At 53.3% G+C, this 17,750-nt stretch overlaps 1 protein-coding gene across 1 annotated transcript in view; it reads right to left on the bottom strand.

Annotated features, from left to right (window-relative positions):
• Positions 1-17,750, bottom strand: part of CHAT (choline O-acetyltransferase) — a 48,603-nt gene that overhangs the window by 29,166 nt on the left and 1,687 nt on the right. The window contains exons 2-6 of the mRNA XM_008569983.1: positions 15,637-15,828; positions 14,914-15,032; positions 13,485-13,538; positions 10,072-10,252; positions 7,896-8,073 (exon numbers count right to left, since the gene is read on the bottom strand). Of these exons, the coding sequence (XP_008568205.1) occupies positions 7,896-8,073; positions 10,072-10,252; positions 13,485-13,538; positions 14,914-15,032; positions 15,637-15,828 (724 nt within the window). The remainder of the gene's footprint in view (positions 1-7,895; positions 8,074-10,071; positions 10,253-13,484; positions 13,539-14,913; positions 15,033-15,636; positions 15,829-17,750) is intronic.

Below are 17,750 nucleotides of genomic sequence, written 5' to 3'. Positions count from 1 at the left end.
GCAAAACTCTAAACAACCCAATTAGAAAATGGGCAAAAACTCTAAACAACCCAATTAGAAAATGGGCAAAAGACATGAGCATGTGAAAATATATTCAACATCATTAGTCATTAGAGAAATATAGATTAAAGCTACAATGAGGTATTACCATACACCTATCAGAGTGGCCAAAATAAAAAATTGTGATAACACCAAATGTTGGCCAGGATGTGGAGAAATTGTATCCCGTGTGCATTGCTGATGGGAATGTGAAAAGCTAGTATCACTCCAGAAAATAGTTTCATCAGTTTCTTATAAAACTAAACATCCAACTATCATGTGATCTAGAAATCTCATTCCTGGGCATTTTTCCAGAAATGAAAACATATGTTCACACAAAAACCTATATACAAACATTCATAGTAGCTTTATTTATAGTAGTCCCAAACTGGAAACAACTGAGATGTCCTTTGATAGGTAGATTGTTAAAGAAATGTGGCACATCATTTCTTTAACGATTCAGAGATACTACTCAGTAATAAAAAGCAATGACTACTGACACATGCAACAACTGGGATGAATCTCCAGAGAATGATGAGTGAGAAAAGTCACTCCCCAAAATCATACATACTATATGATTTCATTTGTATAACATTCTTGAGACAACAAAATTATAGAAACGGAGAACAGATTTGTGGTTGCCAGGAGTTAAGGAGGGGTGAAGTGGGAGGGAAGAAGGTGTGGTCCTAAAAGAACAACAGGAGGGATCCTTGAGTGATGGAATGTTCTGCATCCTGGTTGTATCAATGTGAATATCCTGGTTGTGATACTGTACTACAGTTTTGCAAGATGTTACCATTGGAGACAAATGGGCACATGTGGAGATCTCTCTGTATGATTTCTTACAATTGCATGTGAGTCTACAGTTATCCCCAATGAATCTAATTTAATTTAAAAAAGAAAAAAGAACTCAAGAGCCAAGAACTGCTCCTTCCTCTGGGTTCTAACCACCCTTTCCCAAACGCAGAGGAAATACAGAGCTATCATGCTTCCAAACTAGGGTAAGGGCGGCAGGTGGGGAAGGACAGGAGATGCCAGAAACACCTCCCAGCTGCCTTGCACCCCAGCTATTGCTATTACCATTATTATTACTACTACTATTACTACACTGCACATAAAATGAAAAATGAGGGCTAGAGAAATGGCAACCAGGGAGAGATTGAAGGAGGGAGGTCTCGGGTGTGCGCATACAGAGCATGTGGGCTGTGGAGAGCCCAGGGGAAGCAGAAGGTACAGCAGAGTTAATCAGCATTCAGATTCCACACAAGGAGCCAAGGCCATCCAGCCCGAGGGCCTGGGGACTATCGTTTTTGATCACATGGGCAGTGTCCTTTCAGCGGGGGCCCATTTTCAGGTTCACCAGATTTTTCCAGAGAGGTCGTGGCATTGGGCAAAGCATTCCCCAGAGTGTTTCCTGAAATCTAATAAGAGCTGCCATTTAGCAAACACACTCTGTGCACCAGACACCAGGCCATCTGCATTATAGACCGTCCTCTCAGTCCTACCCAGAGGCGGGCTGCTACCTCCATACTATAGACTAGGAGGCCCAGACTGCAGGAGACATCAGCAGGGCAGGTCAAGGCCAAGCCTGTTGCCCTGAACCACTTGCCTTTTGCTGTTGGTATGCTCCTGTCCGTAAAGGCCTTCATGCTTCTACTATGGGACGGGGCATTGGTCCCAGACCCTCCCCAGAGAGAGAGAATCTCATTCAGCCTTGAGAGCTCAAGAGGTATTTCTGGGGCCAATTAAATCAAAGAGGTTGTTATTGCTAATGTGTAATTGGTTTTAACATCAGCAGTCTTGCCTCGCTCTGGATGACGATATTTAAATAGCAAAATGCCCCCAGCCTGAGAAGTTCTTGTAAACCATGACGGCAGCCTTCTGTCAGTTCCCTCCTTGAAAGCAGTGGCTCAGCTCTAATTGGCTACTGGGGATAAATATTTACGGCGCTGTGTAAATGGAGAGCAGCTGCCCGTGAGGTCTGTTGGCAGGATCTCCACAGCAGCACCCAGGAAAGCCAGCAAGCTGGAGGGGGGGCTCTCCAGGCTGGCCATCCTTTTCCTATAAATTGACAAGTGCTGTAGTCTTCCAGACTCAGAGCCGAATGTCTAATTAAATTTCCAGACCAGGATAACGGTGTTGGCTCCTCCTGGGTTCAGGAAGGCCACAGCCCATGGCTTGGTGGGGAGGGAGGCCCTGCAAGGATGTGCAGGCCCCAAGCTCTTCTTCCAAATCCCACCCCTGCCTGCAGACCTCAGGCCGAGGAGGTGGACATTCCGAACTTCACCTCTAAGGGTGGGAACTGCTCAGCCCCAGGGAGATGCAGCCTCCACCCCTAGTTTGTGGGGATGACATCCCCACCTCACAGGCATAATGAAGATTTATGGCAATAAAGGACAGAAAGCGTTCAGGACAAGGCCAAGCACAAAGGGGAACCTAGATGCCTGGTAGCTGCTATTACCTAAATAAGTAGGCTCCCAGCTGGGCTGCAACGTGAAAACGCCAGGGCGCTTTAAACATAGATTCCTTGGCCTCACTCCTGTCCCACTGGAAAATCACTGGGGCCCAGGAATCTGTTTTGTTTTTTTAAGGAATGCTCTAGATGATCCTGATGTCGTCAGCCAACCCTAGTCTGTAGCCAGGGCTGAGTCACACTGACCTCAGCCCACCTGGATTTAGCCTCATTTCCTCCTGGGCTGTGATAGGCAGGGAGCACGGCTCCACATTCCCTCAGGACTCTGCCTGAACCTCTCCTGTGGTTTTTAGCCTGCACGCTCTGGCACCTTGGCCCCCCAGGAGGGCACTTGGTGTTGGCCTATGGATGATCAGACTGCTTTCAGTGATGCCAGTTCACACACTCCTGTGCACGTCTGCATGAGCTCTGCGTGAGAGCCCATGCAAGACTGTGGGGGAGGTGCCCAGGCTTGGCGTGAGGCTGGACCTCCACAAGCTCCTTTACCCCAGTGTCATGGTAGAGAGTCCCCTGGGCAGCCTGGGAGCTCACAGAAGGGGGCTGTCCTGGTTGACGGGGGGGTGGAGAATCAGGGAGAGATGGTTGAGGAGATGAAGGGTGGGTGGGTGGGACAAGCCCCTGCCCCACGAGGCCTCAGTTGACCTCATGAGAACTCAGAGACTCATTCCATCTGAACTCAGGCTCCTTGGTCTAGGCCTCCAAGATGAGAGGGACTCAGCCTGGCCGAGGCTTCCTGCTGGACAGCACTTGCCTGGGCCCCATGCCCACAGGAACTGGTCTCTGTACCCAGGCCCCAGGAAGGGAGGCGGGGACCTCAGGGCTTCAGCTGAGAAGACCTGGAGTAGCTCAACCCATTCCACGGCATGAATCAGGAGACTGCTGTGGGCCGGGAAGAACCCTCATCCCAAGTACAGCCAGGTGGCTGAGCCTTCATGGCGAGAGCCTTGTAGGTAATGACCACCGTCCCAGGGCGGCTCACTGGTGCTCCCACCCCAGCGCTCCACGAGTCCCCTAAGGGCGCTCAGCCCTCACCCCTCTCCTCTCCTCCCTCCTGAGCCCTTCGGGGCGCTGGCCTCGAGATGGACCAGTTGCCCTGCATGGCTCACCACTCACCTTCTGCCCCACCCGGTGCGTGGCGCCCCCCTGAGGCCCTGCTTCCCTGCCACCCACTCGTAGGACCTTGTTGTTTTCCTTCACACTCACGTGCGCCAGGGCCAGGGTAGGTAGATGGCTGCCTTCTCCCTGTCCCCATTTCAAAATGAGTCCTCCTTCCTCCTTTCCCTTTGGAGCTAGAGCCCTTAGGCAGATCCCCATGGCCATCGTGTGCTGTCGACCTCCTGATGACCCCCATCACGAAGATGCAGGCTCCCGGTTCACCTTCTTCCTGCCCATCACTGTGTGAGCTGTCATTCTCGGTAACTCAGACATTCATATGGGTGACCCAGCCCACAACCTCGCCTCTCAAATCCTCGACCTCCCCACCTTGGACAGTCCAACCTCAGCACCTACTCCCGAGATCTGGGAGCTTCTCACAACCAGACTCCCCACCTCTGAGGGCTCAGTTTCAAGCATCCCACACTCTGGCTTTCTAGTTCACATACTGTAACCCCACTGAGCACATCGGACTTCGCCAATTCCCCAAAGCCCATCGGCCCCATTGCCCATCCCCCATCCGTCCTCCACTCTGCGTTTCCCTTCTCTCCCATGACGGGGCTGACTGACGTGTGTGCCCCCAGATTCACATGCTACGGCCCAACCCCAGCACCTCAGAATGTGACTGCATTTGGAGATGGGGCTTTCAAGAGGTGATTATGTTAAATGAGGTCATATGGGTGGGCCCTGATCAATATGACTGGTGGCCTTATAAGAGGAGGAGACAAGGACACAGCCACACCCAAAGGAGAGACCGTGTGAGGACACAGGGTGAAGACAGTGTCTGCCAGGCAAAAAGAGGCTTCAGAAGAAAGCAGCCATGTTGACAGCTTGACCTCAGACTCGCAGCCTCAGAACCGTGCGACAATAAATTTCTGTTGTTCAAGCCCTTCGGCCTGTGGTATGTGGTTATGGCAGCCTGAGCACACGCATACACCTTCTCATGCAGCTCACACTCCCACAGTCCAGCCATTCCCTGGCCATACCTTCCCCTCTCTCCCTCAGTCATACTCACCAAATCTGGCTGGACCCTGCGACCCCCCCTTTTCCTTGATTGAACCTGAGCTGCTGAACATTGTGGGGGAAAAAAATTGCACAACAATCCTAATTAGCTTCCCCTGAAATGTATGACCCCATATCCTCATACGTGAGCTTAACGCAGTCTATAAATCTTATAAAGTTTCCTACTTTTTTTTGTCTTCAGAATCCTACCCTCGCCTCTCTCAGCTCACAGCTGCCAAACTGCTGATCTGAGACCAGGTGCTTCCTTATGCCCCGGGTTTGCAGTTGTCCCTGCACCAGCCACAGGCCTCTTGTCCTCTGGGTTCCCACTGCATTTATCTCCTCTCTCCTTCTCAACAATTGCTTTTACTGGGTTCCTTCCATGCACTTGCCTCTCCTCTTGATCCCCATCCTCTTCCAGAAACTCTCTCATTTTTCTGCTGGTTTTAATACCAAAGTGTCTGAAGAGAGTCCACCAGGCTCACCGGCTCTGTACATCGACCACCTCATCGACAGTGTCTTTCTGCTGCTGGACCGTCTGCATCAGCGCACACCATTCGTCCTTCCCACCTGTCCTGCCCGGCCCTGGTCAAGCTCCCTGGCAACATCGGGGTTGCCAAACCTGGTGTCTCTTCCCTGTCCTGCTCTTCCTCGAGCCCCAGCAGCACCCCATGTGGCTGGACGCTGCTTTCGTCCCTCTTGGATCTGGACTCGTCCCCTGGCTCTCCCTTACTTCACCGGCTGCTCTTTCTCAATCGCCTTTGCATCTTTCCCTACCTGACCCCCTGGCCCCATGCTTCTGCTTCTAGATGATCTCATCCAAGGCCACAACTTTAAGTATCATGGATATGCTGATGGCTCTCAAATTTATATCTCTGTACTGACCTCTCCCTGAGCTCCAGACACTGAGATCAAACTTGACATCTCCACACAGATGACGCAGGCATCTGAGACCTAACGCGATCAGGAAGGACTTCTCCACTCTGCACTTACTCCCCCACCCTGTTCCCATCCCAGTCAGTGGCACCACTTTTTTTTTTTTTCTTTTTTTTGATTTGAGCTCAGTGGCTCAAATAAAAAAACCCGGAGGCTCTCTTGCTTCACTTTTCCTTCCTGATGCTTCTGCCTTGAAATATGTCTAGACCCCACCCAGGTCTTTCTATCTTTATGCTCAACCCTTGCCCGAGCTGCCGTAATCTTTCACAATGAGATGGAAATCATTTCCTTCATGGTCTCCCTGTCTCCCTCCTGCGGGCAGGGGCTGCTCTGGGAGCAGGGCTCTGGGAGGGACTGGTTTCCTGCTGTGCAGATGACAAGGTCGGTTGGTGTTAACTGGATTAATCGGACTGCCCAAGGGGAGCGTGCATGTCCCCTCCTTTCTGTCAAGCTTCCTTCAGAAACAGCACTTCCATTCAGAAAGCCAGATCAAGTGCCATTAACAAATTAATTCTGATTAGCGCAGCCCAAGCGCTTAGACCTCCAGGCGATCCTGGTCAGTCCTAGAGGAGTCATCTTGGGCCTGGCCTGCTAATAAAGTGGAAACCACGCTGGAAGCAGAGGCGATTATTTTGATGCCTGTTTCTGTCCCTGGAGGGGAGAGGAATGGGATCTGATTACACCATGGTCTCCTGAGGGAGTTAACTCACTTTCAAAAGAGGAGCTATTAATTCCCCAACCTGGTGGGAGGTCCTGGAGGACAGAGTCAGCTCTCACACCTCCCTGTGGCCCCTGCAGCCCCCTATTTAGGACCGAGCAGTCAGCAGGCACCCAATAATTGGATAAAAGAACAGTTAATTGGGATAAAAGAATAATTGATTGGGAGGTGGGAAATAAGTCTGAGCCCCTGGTATCACTAGTAATCACTCTTTTGTTTAGTTAATGTAAATGGGCTGCTGACCAAACAGACAAGGCCCTGTCCTGGAGACCTCATAGGCTGGGGGAGGGAGCAGATCATCAGTGCTGATCAAACAAATGCAAAGCTGCCCTCAGAGAGTGGGCCGTGGTGACTGGAGGGTGTGATGTGAGGGGGGATGCTCAAGGAGGGCCTGAGGCTGAGACACCTGAGCTGAACTCTGCATGCTGCCAGGAGCCAGTGGCTCTGGGGGAAGAACCTTCTAGAGAGAGGGACCAGAAAATGCAAGTGCCTATTTTCAGGGAGCCAGGCCCCAGGATTTCCAGCACAACCATCTCCACTGGCTGGCTGCTCTCCTCATGGTCGCCTGGCAGAGTGGACGGATATATCCCTGCTGAGCTGCCAGCCACCTGTACACCATCCCTCCCTCCCTGCTCCAGCTGCGCTCACTCACCTCTCCCATCAGGGCCCTTCCAGATCCCATTGGAAGGGTTCCCTCCCCTCTGAAGCCCCAGAGCACTTATTCAGCACCTGCTGTCTCTATTTTCTTATATGGGAAAGCGTCACATTCCTGCGGATTTGAATCCTCCTCCCCATGCCCTCTATTCCCCCGTTCCTATGTTCCTATCGTTTGGCTGCTGAGGGGCAGAGACTTCTCTTCTCTGTCTCTCAAACTTCCAGGCCTAGCCCAGAGTTCACAGTTTTAGACCCACGGGGGCTCTGAAAGGATTGTCTGGCTCCCCAAAATCCCAAGGGGCTGATAGAGACTCATAGAAGTCTTCCTTCTCAGTCCAGAATCTCTAACTTGGGCGACAAAGAAAGTCCCTCTATCCAGCTCCTTAAACGAGGGCTGTCTTTGGATTTGAAAAGTAGTGTCCAGAAGGATGATTAAAAATTTTCCAGAATAATGTGGGAATGCTTGGAGACTTTCATGAGAACAACACCCAGCCAGAAGGAAGAGAGTCAGCTTGAAGATGCAAAGTCCCAGGATGGAGAAGTCGGGTGAAGGAGGCGCCAGCCACCGTCCCAGAGGTGGGCTCCCCCACATATGACCGCTCTCCCCGCGACGTCTAAATGAGCACCCCCAGACCACCAGCAGCACAACAGACCTCTCCTCCCCCGATATTCCCAGACGGCCCACGAGTCCCGTTAGTCTCACCCACAAGGCTAGAAGGTCATCAGACAGAACACGAGGGCACAGAGGGTGCCTTCGGCTTTGACCGCAGGACTCGCTTCCAGTCCTGGGCTGGAGGGAGGCCCAGGCTCCCCATGCTATGGCTAATGGGCATGAGGCCGTGCTGCCCGCCCTGGAGGAGGGACAAGCTGAAGGGCATGAGGACGGGACGAGCCGGAGACGCGCCGGGCACTGCTGCTGACCTTTCACGAGGACCGTCCTGGCCTCGGCCCACTCGCTCCTCCTGTCTGACGTCAGCAGGCCGATGGGAGGCAAACGCTCTTCCTCGTTGGAAGCCGTTCTGACTATCTTTCTCAACTGAGTGAACAGATCCCCCTCACTGAGACGGCGGAAATTAATGACAACGTCCAAGACAAAGAACTGTGGGGGAAACAGGTCAAACATGTCACTGGTGGCAGCCGGCCCAAGGCAGTGGCCTTCACTGAGCCTTCACAGATGAGTGCGGGACAGGGGTTGCTCAGGCCCAAGGTCCCCAAGGTATCTGGTGGTTCAGAAGAGTCACAATTTGGGGACCAAACCAGTGCTGTTGGCTGTGCAGGGCTCCAAGATGTCCCCAATCAAAGAAGACCTGATTAAACTTAGCCAAAAGAAAATTTGCTTTTGTGGTTCCCAGTTCATGTTTATGGGAATCGATTAGAAATTGGGACAACAGCTGTGGGAGGGCAGTGTCCATCAAAACTAAAGATGTGCACACTCGTGACTCAGCAATCGCACTTGTGAATGCACACTTTTGCCTGCAGCTTAGAGGAGCACACCTGCATGCACTGGAGGACATGCGAAGAAATGTGCATAGCAACCTTGTTTGTGATAGCAAAATGGTAGAGACCTTCAGCATTCTCCAGGAGGGGATGGCTCAGTAAAATGCAGTGTACTCGTCCAGTGCTGGTCTACCCAGCTGGTAAACAAGATAGACTAGTTTGAGATAGAGCTACCAGGCAGATCTCAAACACACTGGTGAGTGCGGAAAAAAAGCAAGCCCGCAAATGATGTGCAGATGAAGGTTAAAATGGAAAACCAACACACAGAGCGCTCTGCATACACATGCGTGCATCCATGTGTGTCCATACATGTGCTTTGTATGTAAGCTCAGTGCTGACCTTCAAAATGACACCACCTTGTGGTGATGTCATTTTGAAGGTCAGAACTTCAGCTTGATGAAGGGTCTGTTCCTAGACCCAGGTCCAGACACTTTTTTCAGCTGACTGTCATGAGTACCTTGTCTCCTGCCCTGAGCAGTGTCCACGTGGCCTGGTCTGGAGCAGGAGCCCCACGAGTCTTTCTGGAAGGGGTGGATACTATGGTGTGTGGGGACTGGGAAATGCTGGGTTTGACTTTTGATTGGAGATAGAGGAAGGTTCTCATCTTGTGACTGGCTGGCCAGAGTGTCAGGTGGACTGGGAGGCCTCCTGGTTGGCCTTCAAGTCTGGGACAGGGTCACAGCCACCGTTGGATGGCAGATTTCACTGAGCTCCAAAAATGTGAGATCAGCCCCAAAAGAAAATACTACAGGACAAGTATCAGGGGAGTCCCTGGGATGGTTGTCAAACCTGGGTTTTAGCAAAAAAAACCCACCAAACTTGGTGTCACGTGAAATATTTATATGAAGGCTCAAGACATAGAATGTACAGTGTGGGGGGCACTGGGAAGGGGTCAGGAGCCTGCAGCTCAGCCTGCCCCTCAGACCCCCATGGGGCCCTTGTGCTCCATGGAACCCATCTGAAGACCTGAGCAGCAGAGGATAGAGCGCTTAGGGCACAGCCAGACCTCAGAGTCCTTCCCACTCTTGGACAAACCACTTAACCTGTCTGTATCCCATTTCCTCATCTGTCAAACAGATACTTGAAGGCCGTCTCTGCAAGGTCATAGCGAGGGTTAAATGGGACGAATGCTGGGAGTGTGGAACCCCTGGTCTGGCACATGGGAGGTCCCGTCAGTCAGTCCGTCCATAACTCTGTCCGTCTGCCCATGTGTGGTCTCCAGGAAGGCCATGGCCTGGGTGACTGTGTGTACAGGTGCAGGCGCCGAGGCCATGCTGGTACTCGCTCATGACCCTGTCCATCCAAGCAGTTCTTCCACTGGCCTAGCTGGTCGGGGCTGAAGTGTGGGCCCTGGAGGGCGTTCTCTAAGTGACATCCTCCTCGTTCTTAAAAGCCAACTGGTGGAGAGCAGTGGGACTGACCAGAAGTTCCTACTCTGCTTTGGGGCCACTGTGCCGCAGCTCACCATGTGCAGCTGGGAAGTGGGCTGAGCACCCTCGGAGAAGCAGGAATGGATGATGGATGAGCACGCATGGCTACTGCCCGCCCCACCCCCCTCCCCAAGCCTGAGAGACTGCGGCGGTGACAAGGAGCTGCTTACCTGGTTGCAGCAGGCCACGATGATGTGCTCGGGTTCAGGCATGACGCTGCTTTTCTGGGCCACCAGCGTGTCCTGGGTGTGGCCAGGGAGCCGGTAGGAGGAGAAGAGCCCGTAGTACTGCTTCATACAAAGAGGCTGCCCTGACAGCTGGCCCTTGGCACAGTCGGTGGGGATGGAGTGGCTGGAGGGGGACAGGGAGGAGGGGAAATTGGAGAGGGAGGTGGGAAGTTGTGAGGGGGGTGGGGGGAGAGAGGGAAATGGAATTAGTTTTATTGTAACTTGATTAGGCAAACTGGAGCAAAAACCCCAGAAATGCATCATGAAGTCAGTTGCAGAGCTCAGTTCTCCACTATTTAAAGGAGAGGAGTGCCCCATTTCCACGGCCCATGGAGACCCTTGCATTTTCTCAAATCCACCCTCACCCATGCCTCACCCGCTGCATGTGCAGACCTTGCCATTTAGCCTTCTGTGCTTTTATTATGCTGATCTTCACGTGGCATGCCTTTGCCGCACCCCTGCACTAGATTGTTCTGTCTAGAAAACTCCTTCTTCTCCTTCAGGAGCCTACTCCTTCATCATCTTCTCTAGAAGCCTCCTCTGAGTTCAAGGCAGAAAGTTCTCTCCCCTGTGGTCTCAGCATGCCTTGTGTCTATCCTCCCTCCCCCCTTCCTTCCATGTACCCACCCATCTGTCTATCCACCATCTATCCACCCATCCACCCACCATCTATCCATCCATCCATCCATCCATCATCCATCCATCCACCCATCCATCATTCATCCATCCATCCATCCATCATCCATCCATCCACCCATCCATCATTCATCCATCCATCCATCCATCATCCATCCATCCATCCATCCCTCATCCATCCATTCATTCATCTTTCCACCCTTTCAGTCACCAAATATTTGCTGAGCACCTCCTCTGTGCTGGGCACCATTTCCTACTCTAATGGTGTGCAGATCCTGGGATGTATCAGTGGGGAGTAGACAACAAGCAGGAAACTGGTAAACGGGGCTATCAGGTAATGAGGCAGAGTGAAGACACAGTGACTGGCAGGGGCAGAAGGAGGTGGCTGGGGACAGTTTCACTGAGGCCCAGATGATTGAGCTGAGCCCGAGGGGTGAGAAGTGGGCAGTGCGGGCAACATACTAAACTGTCCAGGTTAACCACTGGCAGGGTGAGTGCTGGAATCCAGAAGCGTTTGCAGCAATGTAATGGGAAAGTTATGTCTGTTGAATCCAGCAATAAAACATGTGGTCTCATATTTTGTACCTTTGCACCATTTTTCAGTAATTCCTTTTTTGTTGTGTTTTACAAAAATTTTACAAAATTAAAGAAAAATTGGTTCTTTTCCAGAGTTAGCTTGAGAAGCTCTGGTCAAAAGCAGAAAGGAGCTGACTGGTTAGTTCAGTTGGTTAGAGAGTGGTGCTGATAACACCAAGGTCAAGGTTAGAGCCGAGTGAAGAGATGCGCAGGGTCAGGTCGTGTGGGGCCGCAGTGCTAAGGAGATGGCATTTTATTCTCGATGTAGTGAGAGCCCATGGGAGGCTTTAGCATGCAGAGGCACGATTGGGTTCCTATTTTGCTCTTTAAGTTACCCTGGTTATATGTGGGGAATGGACAACGGGGTCACAGGAAGAACAAGGAAGGAGGCCATGTGGGTTGTGGGGGAGGAGAGAGGGAGGGGGAGGCTTGGGGGTGTGTTCCAGAGGATTAGAAGTGGGGCAAGGGAGGAGGAGCGGGCACAGGTATCTTCTAGGTTCCTGGACTTACCAGCCGGGGTGCACTTAGTGAGAGGCGAGGCAAGGGGAGGGGACCCAGAGCTCCACTCGGCTCGCTTGAAATGACAGGGGGTACCCAGTGGGGATGCCTGGGGCCCCAGGGGAGGCACAAAGCTGCATTTTGTGTCTGTTTATGTGTCTGTCTTGCCCAGTAGTCTGAAAGCCCTTTGAGGACAAGATGACAACCTTATTTCTCTTCATCTTTCCAGCACCAATACATCGCATAGTGAATAAATGAATGAAGGGTTCAAAACAGGCGCTTGGGAAATGTTCCAGCCTTATGACATTTACAGCCATTGGACGTGGGAACCTTCATGTGGATATGCTTCGGTATGTGTGTGTGAGCGTGCACACACACATGTGTCCACATGCACATGTCCACACACATGTACATGAGGGTCTAGGGTCTAGACTGTCAGCCTTGGATGGGTACAAAGTCCCCAGACCCATACCCTCCCTCTTCCACCGCCCAGCTGGGGTATTGTAAGGGATGAGGTTCTTTGAAAACAGGCTGGGCTGAGAGCTGGAGGAGTGAGTCCTGGGAGGAGGCAGAGTATTGCCCACGAGGGAGAGAGACAGCAACCCACAGGCCTGGAAGTTAGAGGAGTGAGAGGAGAGAGTCTGCTGTGTGCCACAACGGCCCCGAGAGGGGGCTGCTATCGCTGCTCCCATCAAGGGACAGGGGACCGTAGCTATGAGCCATCCCCCAAGGTCCACACATCTAGTTCTATGGGCGTCTGAATTCAGGTCTGCTGACCCCAGGGCCTGAGCCCTGAGTGCTCTGCCCTTTGGGTCTGGGAGCCCTGCCCCCTCCTCTCCAGAGGGAGCAGCCCTACCCTGGAGGGGCTGTGAGTCTGAGCCTCTGCCCTAAGGCTGAGTAAAGACTGAGTTGGATCAAGTTGAACAGAGAGTGAGGTTTGCCCCTCATGCCCACCATGCCCTGCTGCCTCCTGGCTGTGTGACCATGAGCAAGTTACTGAACCTCTCTGAGCTTCTGCTTCCTCATTTGTGCAAGGGACACTGCTTTGGGCCCCTCTCTTATTCCAGCACCTGATGCCCTATATTCTCTGCCTCTGGGGACCCAATGTTACACCTGGGCACCCTGGGGCTTGGCCAGGATAGGGACTTTCTCCTAAAATCGAAGACAACCCACTGGGCTTGTGCCGCTCTCTCCTGCTGTCAGAATATCCCCGTGTGCACTGAGCTTGGTGGGGCTGAGGAAGCAGGCTCAGAGGGCAGAGACGGTTCCTCCACGTAGTGAAGCTGGGCTGGCCATCACCTTAGTCCACCCCTCTTCCTCCTCCACCTTCCAGCAGGGTCTCCAGATTCCCGCAAACTAATTCACACCAGGGAACATACAAGGAACGGATGGAAGGGGCATTTTAAAAAGATCAAGGAAGGACGGTGATTATTCCAGGAAAAGGGCCAGCTGGGCTATAGGTTCTCCTGACACTGGGGGGCTGGCAGTGGGTCTCCTGCTCTGTGACAGGAACAGAGAACAGGGAGCTGGGAATGAACAAGGTCCCTGCCTTCTGGAGCTCCCTATCTAGAGCAGCAGGGAGACAGACACATAAGCAGACTGTACCAGCACAGGGCGCTGCCCTCCCCAGGCGGGCCCAGTCCTACCTGTCCAGCAGGGCCTTGTAGCTGAGCACACCCGAGATGAGGCCGGCTGCAAACCTGCAGAGAGAGCCAGGCCTGAGCCTCTCCTCCCAGGGCCCGCCGCCCTCCCCTTCTCTTCCTCCCCTCCTTCCTCCCTTCCTTTTTTCTGCCTTTTTCCCTCCCTCCTCTCCCTTCATTCCTCCCTCTCTGTTCCAAATTCAACGGTCACCCACCATATGCCAGGCCCCAGTGGTACACTAACCAGATGTGGTTCCTGCTGCCCCCACCCCCAATGCTGTCAGCCCATCACAAGCCTTGGATTAAAAATGGTCCTTTGCTGAAGACTGGGGGTAGAGCAGCTCCCGAGGGAGAGGAGCGGAAAGTGGAGTCACCTTGAGGAGAGGGGAGCCGGAAGGGGCCCTGAGCAGGCAGAAAAGGGCTGAATGGCAGGAGGCAGTTCTTCCTGGGAAAGGCCAGTCCCAGGTCTGCACTGGAGTTCTGGAACATCCAGACTCCCAGGGAAAGTCAGTCATTTAGTCCCCTGCTGCTATAAAAAGGAAAGCGAGCACTGGGGGGAAAGGCACCAGAGAACCGTGCAGGGACTCTGTCGTCTTGACTGTCCGTGGACAAACGAGGCCTGGCTTAACTGCATCGGGAGGAAAATGACCTTCTGATGCAATTTGGAGAACTGTTCTCACAAGTTGTCTGTCCGTCCACTCGCATCCTTCTGCCCGGGGCAAGGGGAAGGAGACAGCTTCCTGGCCAGCATTCTGTTGAGCTGGTCTTGGGCAGGAGGGGGTGGTGGGGGGTCTTCCTAGTGTGGCCAAGCCCTGCCCAGAGGCTGAGGTGGACCCTGCCTCTTCTCAGCCCACTTTGGCCTGTCCTGCCTTTGAACTGTCCTTACCATCTGCCCCACTCAAGTCTTGAGACCAGAGACTCTGAGAGACTCCAGCAGGAAGACCTCTCCTCTCCGCCCCACCTTCCACCGTCATCAGTGGTCCCAGAGGCCCTTGCTGCAGCTCAGTGAGCTCTGAAATTGCAGCAGATGGCAGAGGCTCTGGCGGCGGCTGGCAGGAAGGAACGGTTTCTCCCTCCTCTGGAGCCTCTGTTCAGAGCCCGGGCTCTGGAGGGCAGCAGGGGCCCCCTCGGACAGCCTGGGGCAGTGTGTCCCAGCGACAGGGACTGTGCAGTTGCAGCCTCTCCCAGGGCCTAGGCCAGGTCAAGACTGCCGTGGGGACACCTGAGACTTATACCTCCATTAGTGCTCATACCACCCCAAATAAATACATTCTGAGGAAGACCCCACGGCCTGGGCGGCCACTGTATCAGAGCATTTGGCCCCAGAAAGCTCAGCCAAGGCACAAACTTTGGCCTTTCCTTCCTGGCACTGGGGCCAGGCCCCCTACCCTGGGCAGGTTCCCAATCTGGGAGCACAGGAGTACAGTGCCCTCACCTTAGCTGGTCATTGGTGTCTTGAAAGTGCTGCCGGGCAAAGATCACAGCAGGGCTGGAGTTGACGGGCAGGGCCAGGCGGTTATTGAGATACATGTCATTCAGCCAGTACTCAGACACCTGCAGGGAGGGCGGGGGTTGCTATTACCCCAGATGGCCACATACACCCTTCCCAGGCAAGGGCAGATTGCCAGCAGGGAAGACCAGTCCTGTCCTGGCAGCCCCGAGGGAAAATCGGGACACTTCATCGAATCATTCATTCATTTGTTTGTTCATTAATTCCACAAGCAGACACCGAGCCCCAGTTATGCACTAGAGCTTGCATGCTCCCTAGTACACTCGCCCGGCCTTGGTCTTCACCATACACTGTCTCCTTTCTTCCATTCCAGCTTCCCATCCTGTTGTTTCCACGTCCCGGTCCCTGCCCAGCCTTGTGTGTCTCCTTCCTGCCTTTCACCCCTCTCTGCTTCCCTGACCTCATCTCCACCCCTTGCTGCCCCAATTCCTGTCCCCCATCTGGCCCCCTCTTTCCCTATCTCCCTCATCTTGTCTGTCCCTCACCCTTGCTGTCCCCCAATCTGTGCAGCCTGTCAGTTCCCATCTGTCCCCCATCCCTGTCCTGCTGTCCCCCCATCTGCTCCATCTCTGTCACCTACCTGCCCCTCACCTAAATCCCTCTCTCTGACTCTATGTCTGCTTCCTGCTCCCTTCCAGCAACTCTTACCCAGTTGGCTGTCTTCTCCTGCCGCTCCAAGAGTTTCTGTTGCAGGGTCTCACCAAGACCACCAGGGGCCCCAAACCGCTGCACGATGGCCTGGCTCTTCTTGAATTGTTCCTCGGGAACCAGGTGCTGCATGCACTGCAGGTAGGTGGCCAGGGTCTGCTGCAGTGGGGGCACTGGCAGCTTAGGCAGCCCCTGGAAAAGATGTGACCCGTGCCCATCCCCAGGCTGATCCATAGGATCTGTCTCGTTCTGCCCCATCCTATTTTCTAGCCTCAGACCTGTCTGTTTCTAGGGCTTGGCTCAGCAGAATTATGAATTCAGGAAGTTCCTGCTTTCTGAACCCCACCGTGCTGTGCCCCCAGGAGGGCACAAAGTACAGAGGAAAAGATCATGATGTTGGCACCAGACAAACCTGGGTTTGTACCCTGGCACTGCTGCTGATCACCTGTGTGACCTTGGGAAAATCACCCTCCCTCTGTGCCTCAGTTTTTCTTCCTGTAAGACAGGGTAACAGCCCCTACCTCTCATAGGATCAAAGACATATGGATATAAAAGTGTTTATAAACTGTAAAGGGTGGGTCTAAGATGAAATGGTCCTGTTATTGATATTGTTGGCTGCTGATCACTCTTGATTTGAGAATTGTTCCCAGGTGGGGCTCTGGAATCTAACTGGTATCTGGACCCAAACGGTGCTGCTTTTATGGAGAGACGACAGGTAGAAGGTGGTTTGGGTGGGAGATGTCATTTGGTGCTGCCCTAATGACCAGAATCCTGCAAGATGATTTCTGGGAAGATGGCTCATGCCCTGAGCTCCTTGTCAAGTCCCTCCCAGTTATGAAACCGAGGCAGGGGAGTCTGTTCCATGTGGGGATTAGGGCTGGGGGGTGCAGTGGAAGTTCTTCCTCTCCATATCTCTCCAAGCCTCCGCTCCTCATCTGTAGGACACAAGCAACGATTTCTTTTTTCTTTTTTTCCTTTTTATCTTTTTTCGTGACCAGTAACGGGATCGCAACCCTCAGTGTCGCGCCTGCAACGTGACTGGCAACGGGATCGCAACCCTCGGTGTCGCGCCCACACCGCGCTCAACCAGTGAGCAGACCGGTCTCTATATGGGATCCGAACCCTCGGCGGGAGCGCCGCCCTCTACCGAGTGCGCCACCGGGCCGGCCCCACAAGCAACGATTTCTACCCAAGAGAGAGAAACAACTGGCCCCACATAGCACATCATCAAATATGATAAGGTTACCGTCCCCTGCCCCTCCAGAGGAATTCCTAAGAGGAAACCCATAATCTTTGGGAGTGCAGAGCATGGCTGGACTTTGGGCAGAGCCCCCAGTGCTACCCTCCTCAAAGGGGCTGCACTTCCCAGTTCACCAGCCCTGTTCATGTGAGGGTCTCACGTGTGGCTTCAATTTTGTGACAGCCAGGGCAGGGATTTTTGTCCCTTTTGCAGGTGAGGAAACAGGCCCAGAGAGTGGAGAGCCTAGACCAAGGTCCTGCAACAGTCTGGTGGCAGGGCTGGGAGCCGAAATCACCCTGCACCCCATGTCCCTCTGCCTCTTTCTCCTGGGTTCTTCTCCCCTCCCCTTGCTCCTTTCTTCTCTCTTTTCTTTCTCCCTCACTTAGCAGGTGACAGCAGGAAAAGAAGGCTTTTAACTTTATTGCTTAAATTGTACAAAGTTGGCAGATAGTGGGCTGCCTTCCTTTAGGAAGGGTGGTGAATTTCCAGAAGCAGCTAAGAGTTAGTCCCACCCTGGGGGTTGTGGATTGAAAGCACCTGGGCTCTGCTCCTGCTGCTGCGCCCTGGGCAGGGGGAGGTGGCCTTGAGAGTGTGTACTGATGGGTAAATGACAGTCCTCCTCTGCCTGTCTGATCCTGTCTCTAGATAGTTTGCTGCTCTGGTGGAGGGGAGGGGTGTCTGTGCCAACTACAGCCTACTCCTGCCCTGGGGAACTGCGAGGACAAGTCTAGGCAGCATCCCCAGCTGCCCAGTGAGCCACGTCCTGGACCCCCACCCAGCTACTCTAGTTCCTCTTTCTTTTTCAGTTGGGGGGCCTGTGTGGTGGGCGGGTGGGCAGGTACCTACAGAAAGCCTAGCCCAGTTGGTGGCCTGG

This window comes from Galeopterus variegatus, unplaced genomic scaffold (assembly GCF_000696425.1).
Source record: "Galeopterus variegatus unplaced genomic scaffold, G_variegatus-3.0.2 Scaffold551, whole genome shotgun sequence".
In the NCBI taxonomy this organism is placed as follows: Eukaryota; Metazoa; Chordata; class Mammalia; order Dermoptera; family Cynocephalidae; genus Galeopterus; species Galeopterus variegatus.
Note: the sequence above shows the minus strand (reverse complement) of the source record. Positions and strands in the feature narration are given on the sequence as shown.